A 13,017-nucleotide genomic window follows, 5' to 3' on the forward strand; every position below is an offset into this window, starting at 1 on the left:
TTGGTCGAAAACTTTTAAAAGCTAAAATTTATCTATGTACTTTTTGAACTAAAAGATTTTTTTTTTCAAATAAAAAACTTTAACCTTTTGTAACCAAATTAGATATTAGAGTAAATTGCATTTTGGGTCCCTGTGTTATCAGCCAATTTACAGATGCAATCCAAAATCACTTACCGTTGCAACCGTGGTCCAACTTTCAACTTTTTGTTGCACCTTCAGTCCAAAAAGTGACGTTCGTCTATTTTCCACCGTTAGTTGTGTCATGCGATACACACGTGAATACGTGATGAACAAGTCCTTTTATTGCACCTCATCTATCATAATTAACTAAGTATTACTAAATACTAATATATAGTGATACTATGTAATCTAGACATATATATGTATATAGGTTTGTTTTGTATATATATTATCCTTATTCGCATATCTTTCTCCCATACACCCCAAACACCGCCGGCCACCACAACCATCACCATCCCCAACCAACCGCCGGCGATAACCATCATCTATCATCTCTCTATTGTCATAATATTCTCTCACATATACCTATATATCTAGAAATGAATAACAGACTCATATATGGATATACCTCCAATCTATGTATATTTATGTCTCTTTCATTACATGTACATACATATATATATATATATATAGGTTTTAGGTAAAATAAAACAAGTATTAATGTAAAACAAATAAAACAATAGGTTTCTCTTCACTGAAAATCACCGTGCATCATAAAAATTATTTTGCATCAATTACTTCATGAATCTTCGTGCATCAATTTAACAATGATCTAAGGGTCAAGATCTTGTCTTATTTGTTTTACTTTAATACTTGTTTTACAATACTCAACCCCTATATATATATTAATATATATATATATATCGAATCTATATAACATATTCATATACACTAACAGACATAGGCTCCTACATGATTTTCGATGGTTGTTACCCGGATCTGACAAATATCCAATATATGTGTATATATATACATACATATCGTGTGAAGAATGGTGGGTTGGGGTGCGGTGTACAAATCAAAGAAAATCCGGAAACTTATGTTTAGATATAGCCACCGATTGTATTTTTAAGAAAAATGTTTGAAAAAAGAATTAGAAAATACATGTGTACTTTGTTTGATAGAGATGCTAACACTTGAATTTATATAGCATGATTATTATTTATTTTTTAGGTTATAATTTAGAATAGACAAATAAAAATATAGATATGAGAGATACATATATAGTTAAGAGTGATTGATGTTTGATGATGATTATATGTATTTATGTGTTTGAGAAAAAAGAATATCTTTAACTACCTATAAAGCAAACTAGGTATTCTATATTTAGAATCTCTTAATCTTTTAAAATATTTAAACATATATTTTTATTTACTAAATTAACTTCATTAACTCCTTAAATCACATGAATGATTTTACATCATCTATCTATCTTGTTCGCCGCCGTTGCTACTACAAATCGCCACCACCACCATCGACACACCGCCGCCTACATCGCCACATTGTGTGGGTATTCGTCAAGTTTAAAGAAAGAGATAGTGAATAAGTAAAAAAGTGGGAAAAAAAAAGTTTGACTTAATTGATTTATGATAATGTTTGTATTAAAATGACATATCTATCCATCATATGCTCTCCTCACATGACCCAACAAACGATGAAAATTAGACGAACATCGCTATTTGGACCGAGGTGCAACCAAAAGTTGTAATTTGGACCATGGTTGCAACGATAAGTGAATTTAGATTGTGCATGTAAATTGGAAGATAACACGAGGACCAAAAATGCAATTTACTCTAGGTAAATAAGTGTTTTTTTTTAATTTAAAAACTAAAACTCCAAATATCTCTTTTACAAAACATCCTCATTTTGTTCTTATTCGATAAAATTTGGTTGAATTGAAATTGAATTTACATCTTTAGTGTATTTGGTTGTTCAAACATAAAAGAATCTCATTTCGTTAAAATGTTAACATTTCATAATTTGATGGAATCTTCGTTTAGGAATTTTATTCCGTTCGCCAGTTGAATTCTCAAAAATAAAAAACTTTCCATTCAATTTCATTTTTTCAAATTTCAATTTATGAGAAAGATTTCATTCTTCAACCAAAAATTTATTAAATGGAAGAATTTCATTCCGTTCATCAGTTGAATCCTCAAAAATAAAAATAAAAACTTTATGTTCAATTTCATTTTTTTCAAATTCTAATTTATGTCAAAGATTTCATTCTTTTCAACAAAACATTTATAAACCAACCTCGCCCTTAGGTATACCTATTTCCAATCGTAGAATTATTAAAAGACCATTCTTTATATCCGTCAATCTATTCATCGGTGTTGACCTATTCCCAAATGTTACATCCTAAAAAAGAAAAAGGAAGTTCCCTAAAGCTTTCTTCAAACATTAAATGAGAGGTGGAAATAAAACTTTAGTTTAAAAATTAAATCCCGTCAAGTGCGCTCAAACTCTTTCCCACAAAACATAACAAGTCCAATAAACAAAAACTCAAGTCTTCTCTTGTTATATTCATTCCAGATACTTTAATAGCGACGTGTGTGAAAAATAAATCACATATTCGATCTATTGTCATATAATGAAAAGTCAAGTCTCCTCTTGTCATATTCATGCAAGACCGATTGAAAATTAAAATCTCTCAGCAGTAGCTAAATGAAACCAGGTTGAATACCACCCATGACACAATGTTTTTAATACAGCATTGCATCAGCGCAAAGATACGATAGCGAATAATATTGGACACTTTTAACATGTTTTGACAATATTAACAGATTACGATTTCAAAATCTTTATTGCATAAAAGAATTTATTAAAATATGAAAGTTAGCTCCACCAGTTAGTATATATTTTGTACGAGTAGCACCAACAAAAGACCTACAATCTTTTTCTACAAAGCTATAGATGCATAATTTTTTTATTTATGGACCCTTACTAGTGAACCTAAAAAGGAACTCAAGCTATAAAAATGAATAAACCGACCATATATTCTTGCATTTAACTCTATTACTTTCAACAATAATAAAAAGGCGGCTTAATGTAACCGAAGGCATAAAGCGAATTTTAATAGGGGGTCTTTTTGATTAATAAAATTGTTGATACTTTATTATAAGTTTATTTTTTAGTTTTCATGTGAAATATTCATTTGAAAACTAAATTTTTTGTGAAAACTAAAAAACTGATAAAAACACACTGTTAAGTTTTAACACAATGTGTTTTTATAAAACACAATGTGTTTTTATTGTGTAACCTAAAATACGTTGTGTTAAGTTTTAAATCACGGTGTCTTTTTGATAGCGTTGTAAATCGGAAAATTGTTCAAACACACTGTGATATGAACTTAATTAACACAATGTGTTTCGAAAAACATATTAAAAACACATTGTGTTAAATTCAGATCATAGTATATTTGACAGTTTTCTAGTTTTCACAAAAATTTTAGTTTTCAAATGTTCGAAACCCTTCGTTTCATTATATAAATCTTTGAAACTAGTTTGAAAAGATCACTTAACTCAATATCGATAAAGTTATTAGTTAATTTATTTAATTGATCTTTTACGTGATATTGTTAACAAAAATAATAAACCATATATATCAAAAGATCATTCTTTAACGAAACTGTAATGACTTTGACCCTTTTTACATTATATGATATCTAAACTTCTATACTACGACTCGTACTTATTAAAATCATTTACCCCATTGTAAGTTACACAATTTGAAATATACAAAATGATAATTTTACCCTTACAAGTTACACCTTAAATTATAATTAATACTTATTTTATATATTTAGTCAAACTTAATTTCCATTTTTACAATTAACTCATTTTTCTATTTTAATTTATATATTATTAATTCACAAATATGTATTATACGAAATATAAGTAGATATTTTTACATTGAAATAAACAACGGGTTTTTTCACGACATATACATATATAAGGAGATAGTTTTTATATGATTGGTTCATTTTATATGTCATGTCAATTTGTAAAATTATGTTTGTAAACATAACGTTTTCTCTTATGGTTGTATTAAACTTATTATTTTCTTCCCATTTGATTTTTTCACATATATATACATGTAAGTGAACATGTTTGCATATCAATAGTTTTTACTTTCTTCGACTTATTTTTATTTTAATTTGTAACCGATCTTATGTATAACTACAAATATAAGGCCTTCCAAGTCTTGGTGCCAAAAACTTAACTCTTGAGCCACTAACAAAATCAAACACAACAAAATACACAAAAGAACAGATACTAATCTACGACCAAACCATTGACTAGCCATGTAGCCAAGGGCTTCCCAGGTCCAACCATTGGTCGGGTCCGCTTTTAAGTTTTAACCCCTTGAACACGAGCTCGAACCCTCTTTAAATTTTTCCTATAAATCATACTCGATGGCATTGCTATTGCTCATGGTCCATACTATTTTCTCGTAATATGAGCTTGATTATCTCTATCTTCACTATTTTCCTCACCTTTCATATAGCAAAAACCCAAAATGTAACCCGTGGTTCTTCTTTAACGCCGACTGGTGCCACAACTTCATGGTTGTCGCCATCAGGCCTATACGCCTTTGGTTTCTATCCACAAACAAGTGGCTACGCTGTTGGTATCTATATTGCCGGAATTCCAGAAAGGACTGTGGTCTGGACAGCCGGCCGCAACATCCTTCCAATCTCAAATAATGCTACTATACGGTTCACAAATGATGGAGGGCTCACCTTGGACGGAATACAGGGGCAAGAAATCAGTATAGTTGATATTAGTGGTGCTTCTTCTGCTTCCATGCAAGATAATGGCAACTTTGTGCTCTATGATGGGACAACGGTACTGTGGCAAAGCTTTGACCACCCTACCGACACCCTTTTGACTGGGCAACGTCTTGCTAATGGCGAAACGTTAATTTCAAGTGTCTCGGAGACAGACCAGTCCACTGGTATCTTCAGGCTCAAAATGCAAAATGATGGGCACCTCGTGCAGTACCCGAATGTGGAGGAGACTCCAGATACTGGTAGCTATGCTTATTGGGCCTCGGGGACAGCAGGAAATGGACCTAATGTGACACTAAATCTTGATTCGGGTGGTTTTCTCTACTTGTTGAAAAATTCAACGTTTTTAATCAGGAATCTAACTCAAGGAGGTTATCCTAGAGAAAGGGCAATCTATCGAATGAAAATTGATGTAGATGGTCTCTTTAGATTGTATTATCATAATCTAAGCAGCACGGACAAGAATGGATCTGTCATATGGGCATCCACGGATAACAAGTGTGCAGGGAGGGGTCTATGTGGTGTAAACGGGTACTGTTCAGTCATGAACAATGCTGCACTATGTCAATGTTTGCCCGGATTTGAATTTGTCAATCCAAAGATTTGGAGGTTGGGTTGTAAAAGAAACTATACCGTAGAAAACTGCAAGATTGAGGATGCAGGTACCACTTTCTCGATGACACGTTTGAATAATGCTCGATGGGAAGGAGATCCTTATGCTATCCCAGAAGCACCAACCCAAAAAGAGTGCTCACTTGCTTGTTTGAATGACTGCAACTGTGAGGTGGCTTTGTTCACTGATCGAGTATGCAGGTTGCAAAAGCTCCCTATAAGATTCATTGAAGTAGTTCAGAGCGAGTCAAATGTTGGATTAGTCAAAGTATACGCATCTTCAGATCCATCTAATACTACAATCCAACAAAAGAAAGTGCGGAAAATGAAGATATTGGTTATCGGTATTTCACTCATCTCATTAGCCGTACTCATTCTGCTACTTTCTGGAGTACTAATCTTCATCGGTAGAAACCATGTTTTGGCATACAAAAAATTATCTGATAGTCTTAGTGTCAAATTATTCGAGGACATAGGACCTCGGGCTTTTTCATATGGTGAGTTAGAAAGGATGACAGATGGTTTTAAACAAGAATTGGGTAGAGGATCATTTGGGATAGTTTACAAAGGTTTTATGGAGAGTACAAAGAAGGCAGTGGCGGTAAAGAAAATAAAGGAAGAATTTGTTCAGCAAGGCGAAAGAGAGTTTCAAACTGAAACAAACGTGATTGGGAGAACTTATCACCGTAACTTGGCAAGGCTGCTTGGTTATTGTTGTGAGGGTCGTGAAAGACTATTGGTTTTTGAGTACATGACTAACGGATCACTTGCAGATATACTGTTTGAACCCAAAGAAGGCAAATCAAAACCATGTTGGATGGAAAGAATTCAAATAGCAGTTGATATTGCCCGTGGAATCCTCTACCTGCATGAAGAATGTGAAACAGCGATAATTCACTGTGACATAAAGCCTCAAAATATCCTCATGGATGAGTATGGATGTGCCAAGATTTCCGATTTTGGATTGGCAAAACTACTAGAACATGATCAAAGTAAAACTTCCACTTTGATAAGAGGCACAAGGGGCTACGTCGCGCCCGAATGGTACAAGAAGCAACCCATAACAGTTAAAGTGGATGTGTACAGTTTTGGAATTGTTCTGTTTACTATTCTATGCTGTAGGAAGAACATCGACAATAGTCTTCCTGTTGATGAAGCTATTCTTGAAGAATGGGTGTATGACTGTTATGAATCAGGTGAAGTATATAAAGTGGTGGATGATGAAGACGTAGATAAGAAGACACTCGACCGAATGATTAAAATAGGGCTTTGGTGCATTCAAGAGGATCCATCCCTCCGCCCCTCGATGAAGCAAGTGGTGTCGATGCTTGAAGGGACTGTCAAAATCCCAGTACCTCCAAACCCTTATTCATTCCTGAGTGTCGATTAGCTCAAGAAAATAGTAAAAACATTACTGTTTTGGATTTTGTAATTTAGCTAGTTCTTGCAAGTTGTAATTGTCAATCGGAAGTTTGTTTGTTTAACTATATATAATGTTTGAATATGTGATCATTCGTTGAACTGTAATTTCTAAATTTGTATGTTCAGTGTTTATATAATGTATTTGTTTTTGGAAGGGCAGTTCACTGTGTGTTTATACTTTGTAAATTTCTGGTATATATGCATGTTCATACTTCATGAATTACTCGCCTGCGTGTAGAGTACTTACGAGTTATGAATCACAAGTCTGTGTGTGATAGTGTGTTGAAGTGCCCGACTTATATTCACCAGAATCCAACCCGCCCATATTGCCACTTCTAGATACCTCATGCCTGTATAAAGTTTTTTTTTGCCACTGCTTTTCAGCAATAACTGTAGATTTTATTTTCAAACAGTTTTAGTTCAGAGTTCAAACCTTATAAGCTAATATTTGCCAAATATACACTTTGTGGAGACTTGTCAAGAGTTTTATACGCACAGCCATTATTCGAGACTACAATGTTTAATCATTAGTGTCCTGTGTACGTATATGCATAACTTTGTCCAATAAACGCACACATAAATGTCGATAACTTTCTTAGATAAACACACAAGAATCTTTACACACATCTGTACAAAGACCATTCTTTGTATCCGTCATCTATTCATCGGTGTTGAAAAGTCAAGTCTCCTCTTGCTATATTCATGCAAAACTGATTAAAATTGAGATCTCTACAGTAGCTCACTTGAACCAGGTTAAATGCCACCATGTTTTTAATACCAGCAGTGTATTAGCGCAACGATACAATAGAGATTCGATACTTCTAACGACCTTTAACGGGCTTTGACAATTCTAAAAATTTTTGACAGTTTGGGCGATTTCAAAATCTTGCTTAAAAGAGTATTTTGTACGAGTAGCACCAACAAAAAAGCTACAACCTTTTTCAACAAATTTACAGTTTGCTAGTAACGCTAAAAAAGAACATAGATGCATAAAATTTCTGATTTATGGTCAGGCGGATCCAGAGTATTAGAAGTGGGGGCAACCGCCCCCAATGAACTTAGATTGGCTATGGTACTTTGTTAAGCAGATGATTACTTTTTCTTAAGCAAAACCCAAATTGTACCCATCACCAAAAAACAACCTTTAGTCTTTGTCTGTCTGATGAAGGGTACTGTATTGTACATGTGATTTTTATCTCAAAGCTGCAATGCAAGAAAGGGTGTACTGTAAATTTAATATTCTAATGGCCGGTAGGAAAGAAGAAAGAGGATGGCCCACTTTTTGTCTTAATCGTTATTTCTATTAATATTTTTATGAGTATTATTTATAATTTCATTTTACCCCTATGTTTTTTAAGTCACTCCTTATTTATACTAATATATTTTTTTCTTTTATCATAATTTATTTATATTCTAGATTTTTAAGCCTTAGGTACATCTATTTTCTTTTAAAGAACTACCGACATGACTATTGAAAAATAAGACAATTTATTTAATTTGTTGTAGCTTAAATTCAAGCTTCTTTAGAATAAATTAGTGTAATTTCTAAATAAAAACGATATTTACACACAAACGAACGAGCATTCACGAATATAAATGAACGGATGTTTGTGAACGTAAAAACAAAACGGGGGTTGTGCTCATATTCGTTCATTTAACTAAACGAACTAATACTTTTGTTGCATGTTTGTTTATTTAACTAAACGAGCGAACTTCCCGTCAAATGGTACATGAACTAATTGTCGAACTTTTTGTTCATTTAGAGCCCCAATAATTATGCCCCCACTCCACTAATTTTTTGGATCCGTTAAATAACCTATAAAGGAACTCAAGTATAAAAATGAACAAATCACGTGGACCATTCTTGCATCTAACTCTATTATTTTCAAAAAAAAAAAAAACCGACACGGTTCAATGTAATGGGAATCCTAAAGCGAGTTTTTAATAAGGGGTTTTTTAAATGGTTTGAAATCATCACTTAACTCTATGAAGTTGTTAGTTTATTTAATTGATTTTTTATGCAAAATTGATAACGAATATAATAAATCATACTTAAAGATCATTCTTAATAAAACTTCTACAATAAATTTTATTCATCTACAACAATCACTGCTTAATACGTTACATATTGTGCATTAAAATACTCCTATTTATTGTAGATAAATAAATTGTGTTGTAAATTTACCACCATCCTTTATAAATGCCAACATTACAACTTTTGTACGTCTAACTTCGAATCTTATTGCAATGAGATTATACAACTTTTCCAATACACCTGTAATAATTGATTTTACGATTGTGTTTACGTGTTTTCTAACTTATTATTTTCTCCCCTCTTGATTTTTTCATATATACATCGAAGTGGACATGTTTGCATATCAATAACCACATAATTTTATGGTACTTGCTTTCTTCAACTTTTTTTATTCTTGTTTTTATCCGATTTTATGTATAACTATAGAGGTCTTCAAAGTTTTGGGGCTTTACTTGCTTTACTCTTAAACCACTAACAAATTCAAACACAACGAAATACACAAAAGAACATAAACTAGTCTTTGGCCAAACCATTGACTTATGTAGGCATGTAGCCAAGGACATTCCAGGTCCAACCATTGGTCTGGTCCGCTTTTAAGTTTTAACTCCTTGAACACGGGCTCTACCCTTCTTAAGAAGTTTCCTATAAATCATATTAGATGGCATTGCTATTGTTCATTGTCCAAACTAATGGTGACTTCTTTTTCTCATATTATGAGCTTGATTATCTCTATCTTCACCATTTTCCTCACCTTTCATATAGCAAAAACCCAAAATGTAACCCGTGGTTCTTCTTTAACACCAACCGGTTCCACAACTTCATGGTTGTCGCCATCAGGCCTATACGCCTTTGGTTTCTATCCGCAAACAGGTGGCTACGCTGTTGGTATCTATATTGCCGGAATTCCAGAAAGGACTGTGGTCTGGACAGCCAGCCGCGACAACCTGCCAATCTCAAATAATGCTACTGTACGGTTTACAAACAATGGAGGGCTCACCTTGGACGGAACACAGGGCCAAGAAATCAGTATAGTTGATATTAGTGGTGCTTCTTTTGCTTCCATGCAAGATAATGGCAACTTTGTGCTCTATGATGGGACAACGGTACTGTGGCAAAGCTTTGACCACCCTACCGACACCCTTTTGACAGGGCAACGTCTTGCTAATGGACAAACGCTGATTTCAAGTGTCTCGGAGACAGACCAGTCCGGTATCTTCAGGCTCAAAATGCAAAATGATGGGCACCTCGTGCAGTACCCGAATGTGGAGGAGACTCCAGATACTGGTAGCTATGCTTATTGGGCCTCGGGGACAGCAGGAAATGGACCTAATGTGACACTAAATCTTGATTCGGATGGTTTTCTCTACTTGTTGAAAAATTCAACTTTTTTAATTAGGAATCTAACTCAAGGAGGTTATCCTAGAGAAAGGGCAATCTATCGAATGAAAATTGATGTTGATGGCCTCTTTAGATTGTATTATCATAATCTAAGTAACACAGACAAGAATGGATCTGTCATATGGGCATCCTCAGATAACAAGTGTGCAGGGAGGGGTCTTTGTGGTGTAAACGGGTACTGTTCAGTCATGAACAATGCTGCACTATGTCAATGTTTGCCCGGATTTGAATTTGTCAATCCAAAGATTTGGAGATTGGGTTGTAAAAGAAGTTATACCGTAGAAAACTGCAAGATTGAAGATGCAGGTACCGCTTTCTCGATGAAACGTTTGAATAATGCTAGATGGGAAGGAGACCCATATGCTTTCCCAGAAGCACCTACCCAACAAGAGTGCTCAGTTGCTTGTTTGAATGACTGCAACTGTGAGGTGGCACTATTCACCGAACAAGTATGTAAGTTGCAAAAGCTTCCTATAAGATTCATTGAAGTAGTTCCGAGCGAGTCAAATGTTGGATTAGTCAAAGTATACGCATCTTCAGATCTATCTAATACAACAATCCAACATAAGAAAGTGCAACAAATGAAGATATTGGTTATCGGTATTTCACTCATCTCATTAGCCGTACTCATTCTGATACTTTCTGGAGTACTAATCGTGATCGGTAGAAATCATGTTTTGGCATACAAAAAACTATCTGATAATGTTAATGCCCAATTATTCGAGGATATAGGACCTCGGGCTTTTTCATATGGTGAGTTAGAAAGGATGACAGATGGTTTTAAACAAGAATTGGGTAGAGGATCATTTGGGATAGTTTACAAAGGTTTTATGGAGAGTACAAAGAAGGCAGTGGCGGTAAAGAAAATAAAGGAAGAATTTGTTCAGCAAGGCGAAAGAGAGTTTCAAACTGAAACAAACGTGATTGGGAGAACTTATCACCGTAACTTGGCAAGGCTGCTTGGTTATTGTTGTGAGGGTCGTGAAAGACTATTGGTTTTTGAGTACATGACTAACGGATCACTTGCAGATATACTGTTTGAACCCAAAGAAGGCAAATCAAAACCATGTTGGATGGAAAGAATTCAAATAGCAGTTGATATTGCCCGTGGAATCCTCTACCTGCATGAAGAATGTGAAACAGCGATAATTCACTGTGACATAAAGCCTCAAAATATCCTCATGGATGAGTATGGATGTGCCAAGATTTCCGATTTTGGATTGGCAAAACTACTAGAACATGATCAAAGTAAAACTTCCACTTTGATAAGAGGCACAAGGGGCTACGTCGCGCCCGAATGGTACAAGAAGCAACCCATAACAGTTAAAGTGGATGTGTACAGTTTTGGAATTGTTCTGTTTACTATTCTATGCTGTAGGAAGAACATCGACAATAGTCTTCCTGTTGATGAAGCTATTCTTGAAGAATGGGTGTATGACTGTTATGAATCAGGTGAAGTATATAAAGTGGTGGATGATGAAGACGTAGATAAGAAGACACTCGACCGAATGATTAAAATAGGGCTTTGGTGCATTCAAGAGGATCCATCCTTCCGCCCCTCGATGAAGCAAGTGGTGTCGATGCTTGAAGGGACTGTCAAAATCCCAGTACCTCCAAACCCTTATTCATTCCTGAGTGTCGATTAGCTCAAGAAAATAGTAAAAACATTACTGTTTTGGATTTTGTAATTTAGCTAATTCTTGTTAGTTGTACTTGTCAATCGGAAGTTTGTTTGTTTAACTATATATAATGTTTGAATATGTGATTATTCGTTGAATTGTAATTTCTAAATCTGTATGCTCAGTGTTTATATTATTTATGTGTTCTTGGAAGTGAAACTCACTGTGTGTTTATATACGTTGTGAATTGCTGGTATGCATGTTTATACTTCATGAATTACTCGCCTGCGTGTAGAGTACTTACAAGTTATGAATCACAAGTCTTTGTGTTTGATTTTATGAGTTGCCATTCTGTATGTGATAGTGTGTTGAAGTGCCCGATTTATTTTCACCAGAATCCAACCCGCCCATATTGCCACCTCCAGATACCACATGCCTGTATAAAGTTTTTTCCCTAGATTTTGCCAGTGCTTTTCAGCAATAACTGTAGATTTTATTTTCAAACAGTTTTAATTCAGAGTTCAAACCTTATAAGCTAATATTTGCCAAATATACACTTTGTGGAGACTTGTCAAGAGTTTTATACGTACAGCCATTAATGTTTCATCATTAGTGTCCTGTATAGTGTATATCCATAACTTTGTCCAATAAACGCACACATAAATGTCGATAACTTTCTTAGATAATCACACAAGAATCTTTGCAGACATCTGTACAATACTACGATGTATAACACGGAGATAATTTTATGGGAAATTAATGGAGTGGCAGCATAATATTTCTAAAGAGATTACCTTAAATTGAGTAGCAGCATAATATTTTTATTAATCTTGGGAAGATTTTCAGTCAATGCATTTTATACATACAACAATACTAGAAACTGTCAGTTAAACTTACTACATTAAAGTTTGAGAGTCCAATCCAGTGCCGTTGATGAACTTCTATTAGGAACCGAAGCTAACAAAAAGAAACGTTATAAACTTAACATTTATAAGAAATAATCACACTTATAGACTAACTGATTGGGTAAAAAATCGAAAATTAAAAGGTTGGAATGGAAATTATTCTATAATTTTGTATATAACTACTGCACCCATGAACAGTACAGTTAACAGCACCAA

The 13,017-nt window shown here is 34.3% G+C and overlaps 2 protein-coding genes across 2 annotated transcripts; both read left to right on the forward strand.

The window, feature by feature from the left end:
- The first annotated feature begins 4,471 nt into the window (after positions 1–4,471).
- On the forward strand, positions 4,472–6,976 carry LOC122584798 (G-type lectin S-receptor-like serine/threonine-protein kinase LECRK1). Its single transcript, XM_043756862.1, has one exon. The coding sequence runs from the start codon at positions 4,479–4,481 to the stop codon at positions 6,810–6,812; it is 2,334 nt and encodes a 777-aa protein (XP_043612797.1). The 5' UTR covers positions 4,472–4,478; the 3' UTR covers positions 6,813–6,976.
- Positions 6,977–9,568: 2,592 nt separating this feature from the next.
- LOC122591920 (G-type lectin S-receptor-like serine/threonine-protein kinase LECRK1) lies at positions 9,569–12,087 on the forward strand. Its single transcript, XM_043764147.1, has one exon. The coding sequence runs from the start codon at positions 9,569–9,571 to the stop codon at positions 11,921–11,923; it is 2,355 nt and encodes a 784-aa protein (XP_043620082.1). The 3' UTR covers positions 11,924–12,087.
- The last annotated feature ends 930 nt before the right edge of the window (positions 12,088–13,017 follow it).

Source organism: Erigeron canadensis, chromosome 1 (assembly GCF_010389155.1).
Source record: "Erigeron canadensis isolate Cc75 chromosome 1, C_canadensis_v1, whole genome shotgun sequence".
Classification (NCBI taxonomy): domain Eukaryota; kingdom Viridiplantae; phylum Streptophyta; class Magnoliopsida; order Asterales; family Asteraceae; genus Erigeron; species Erigeron canadensis.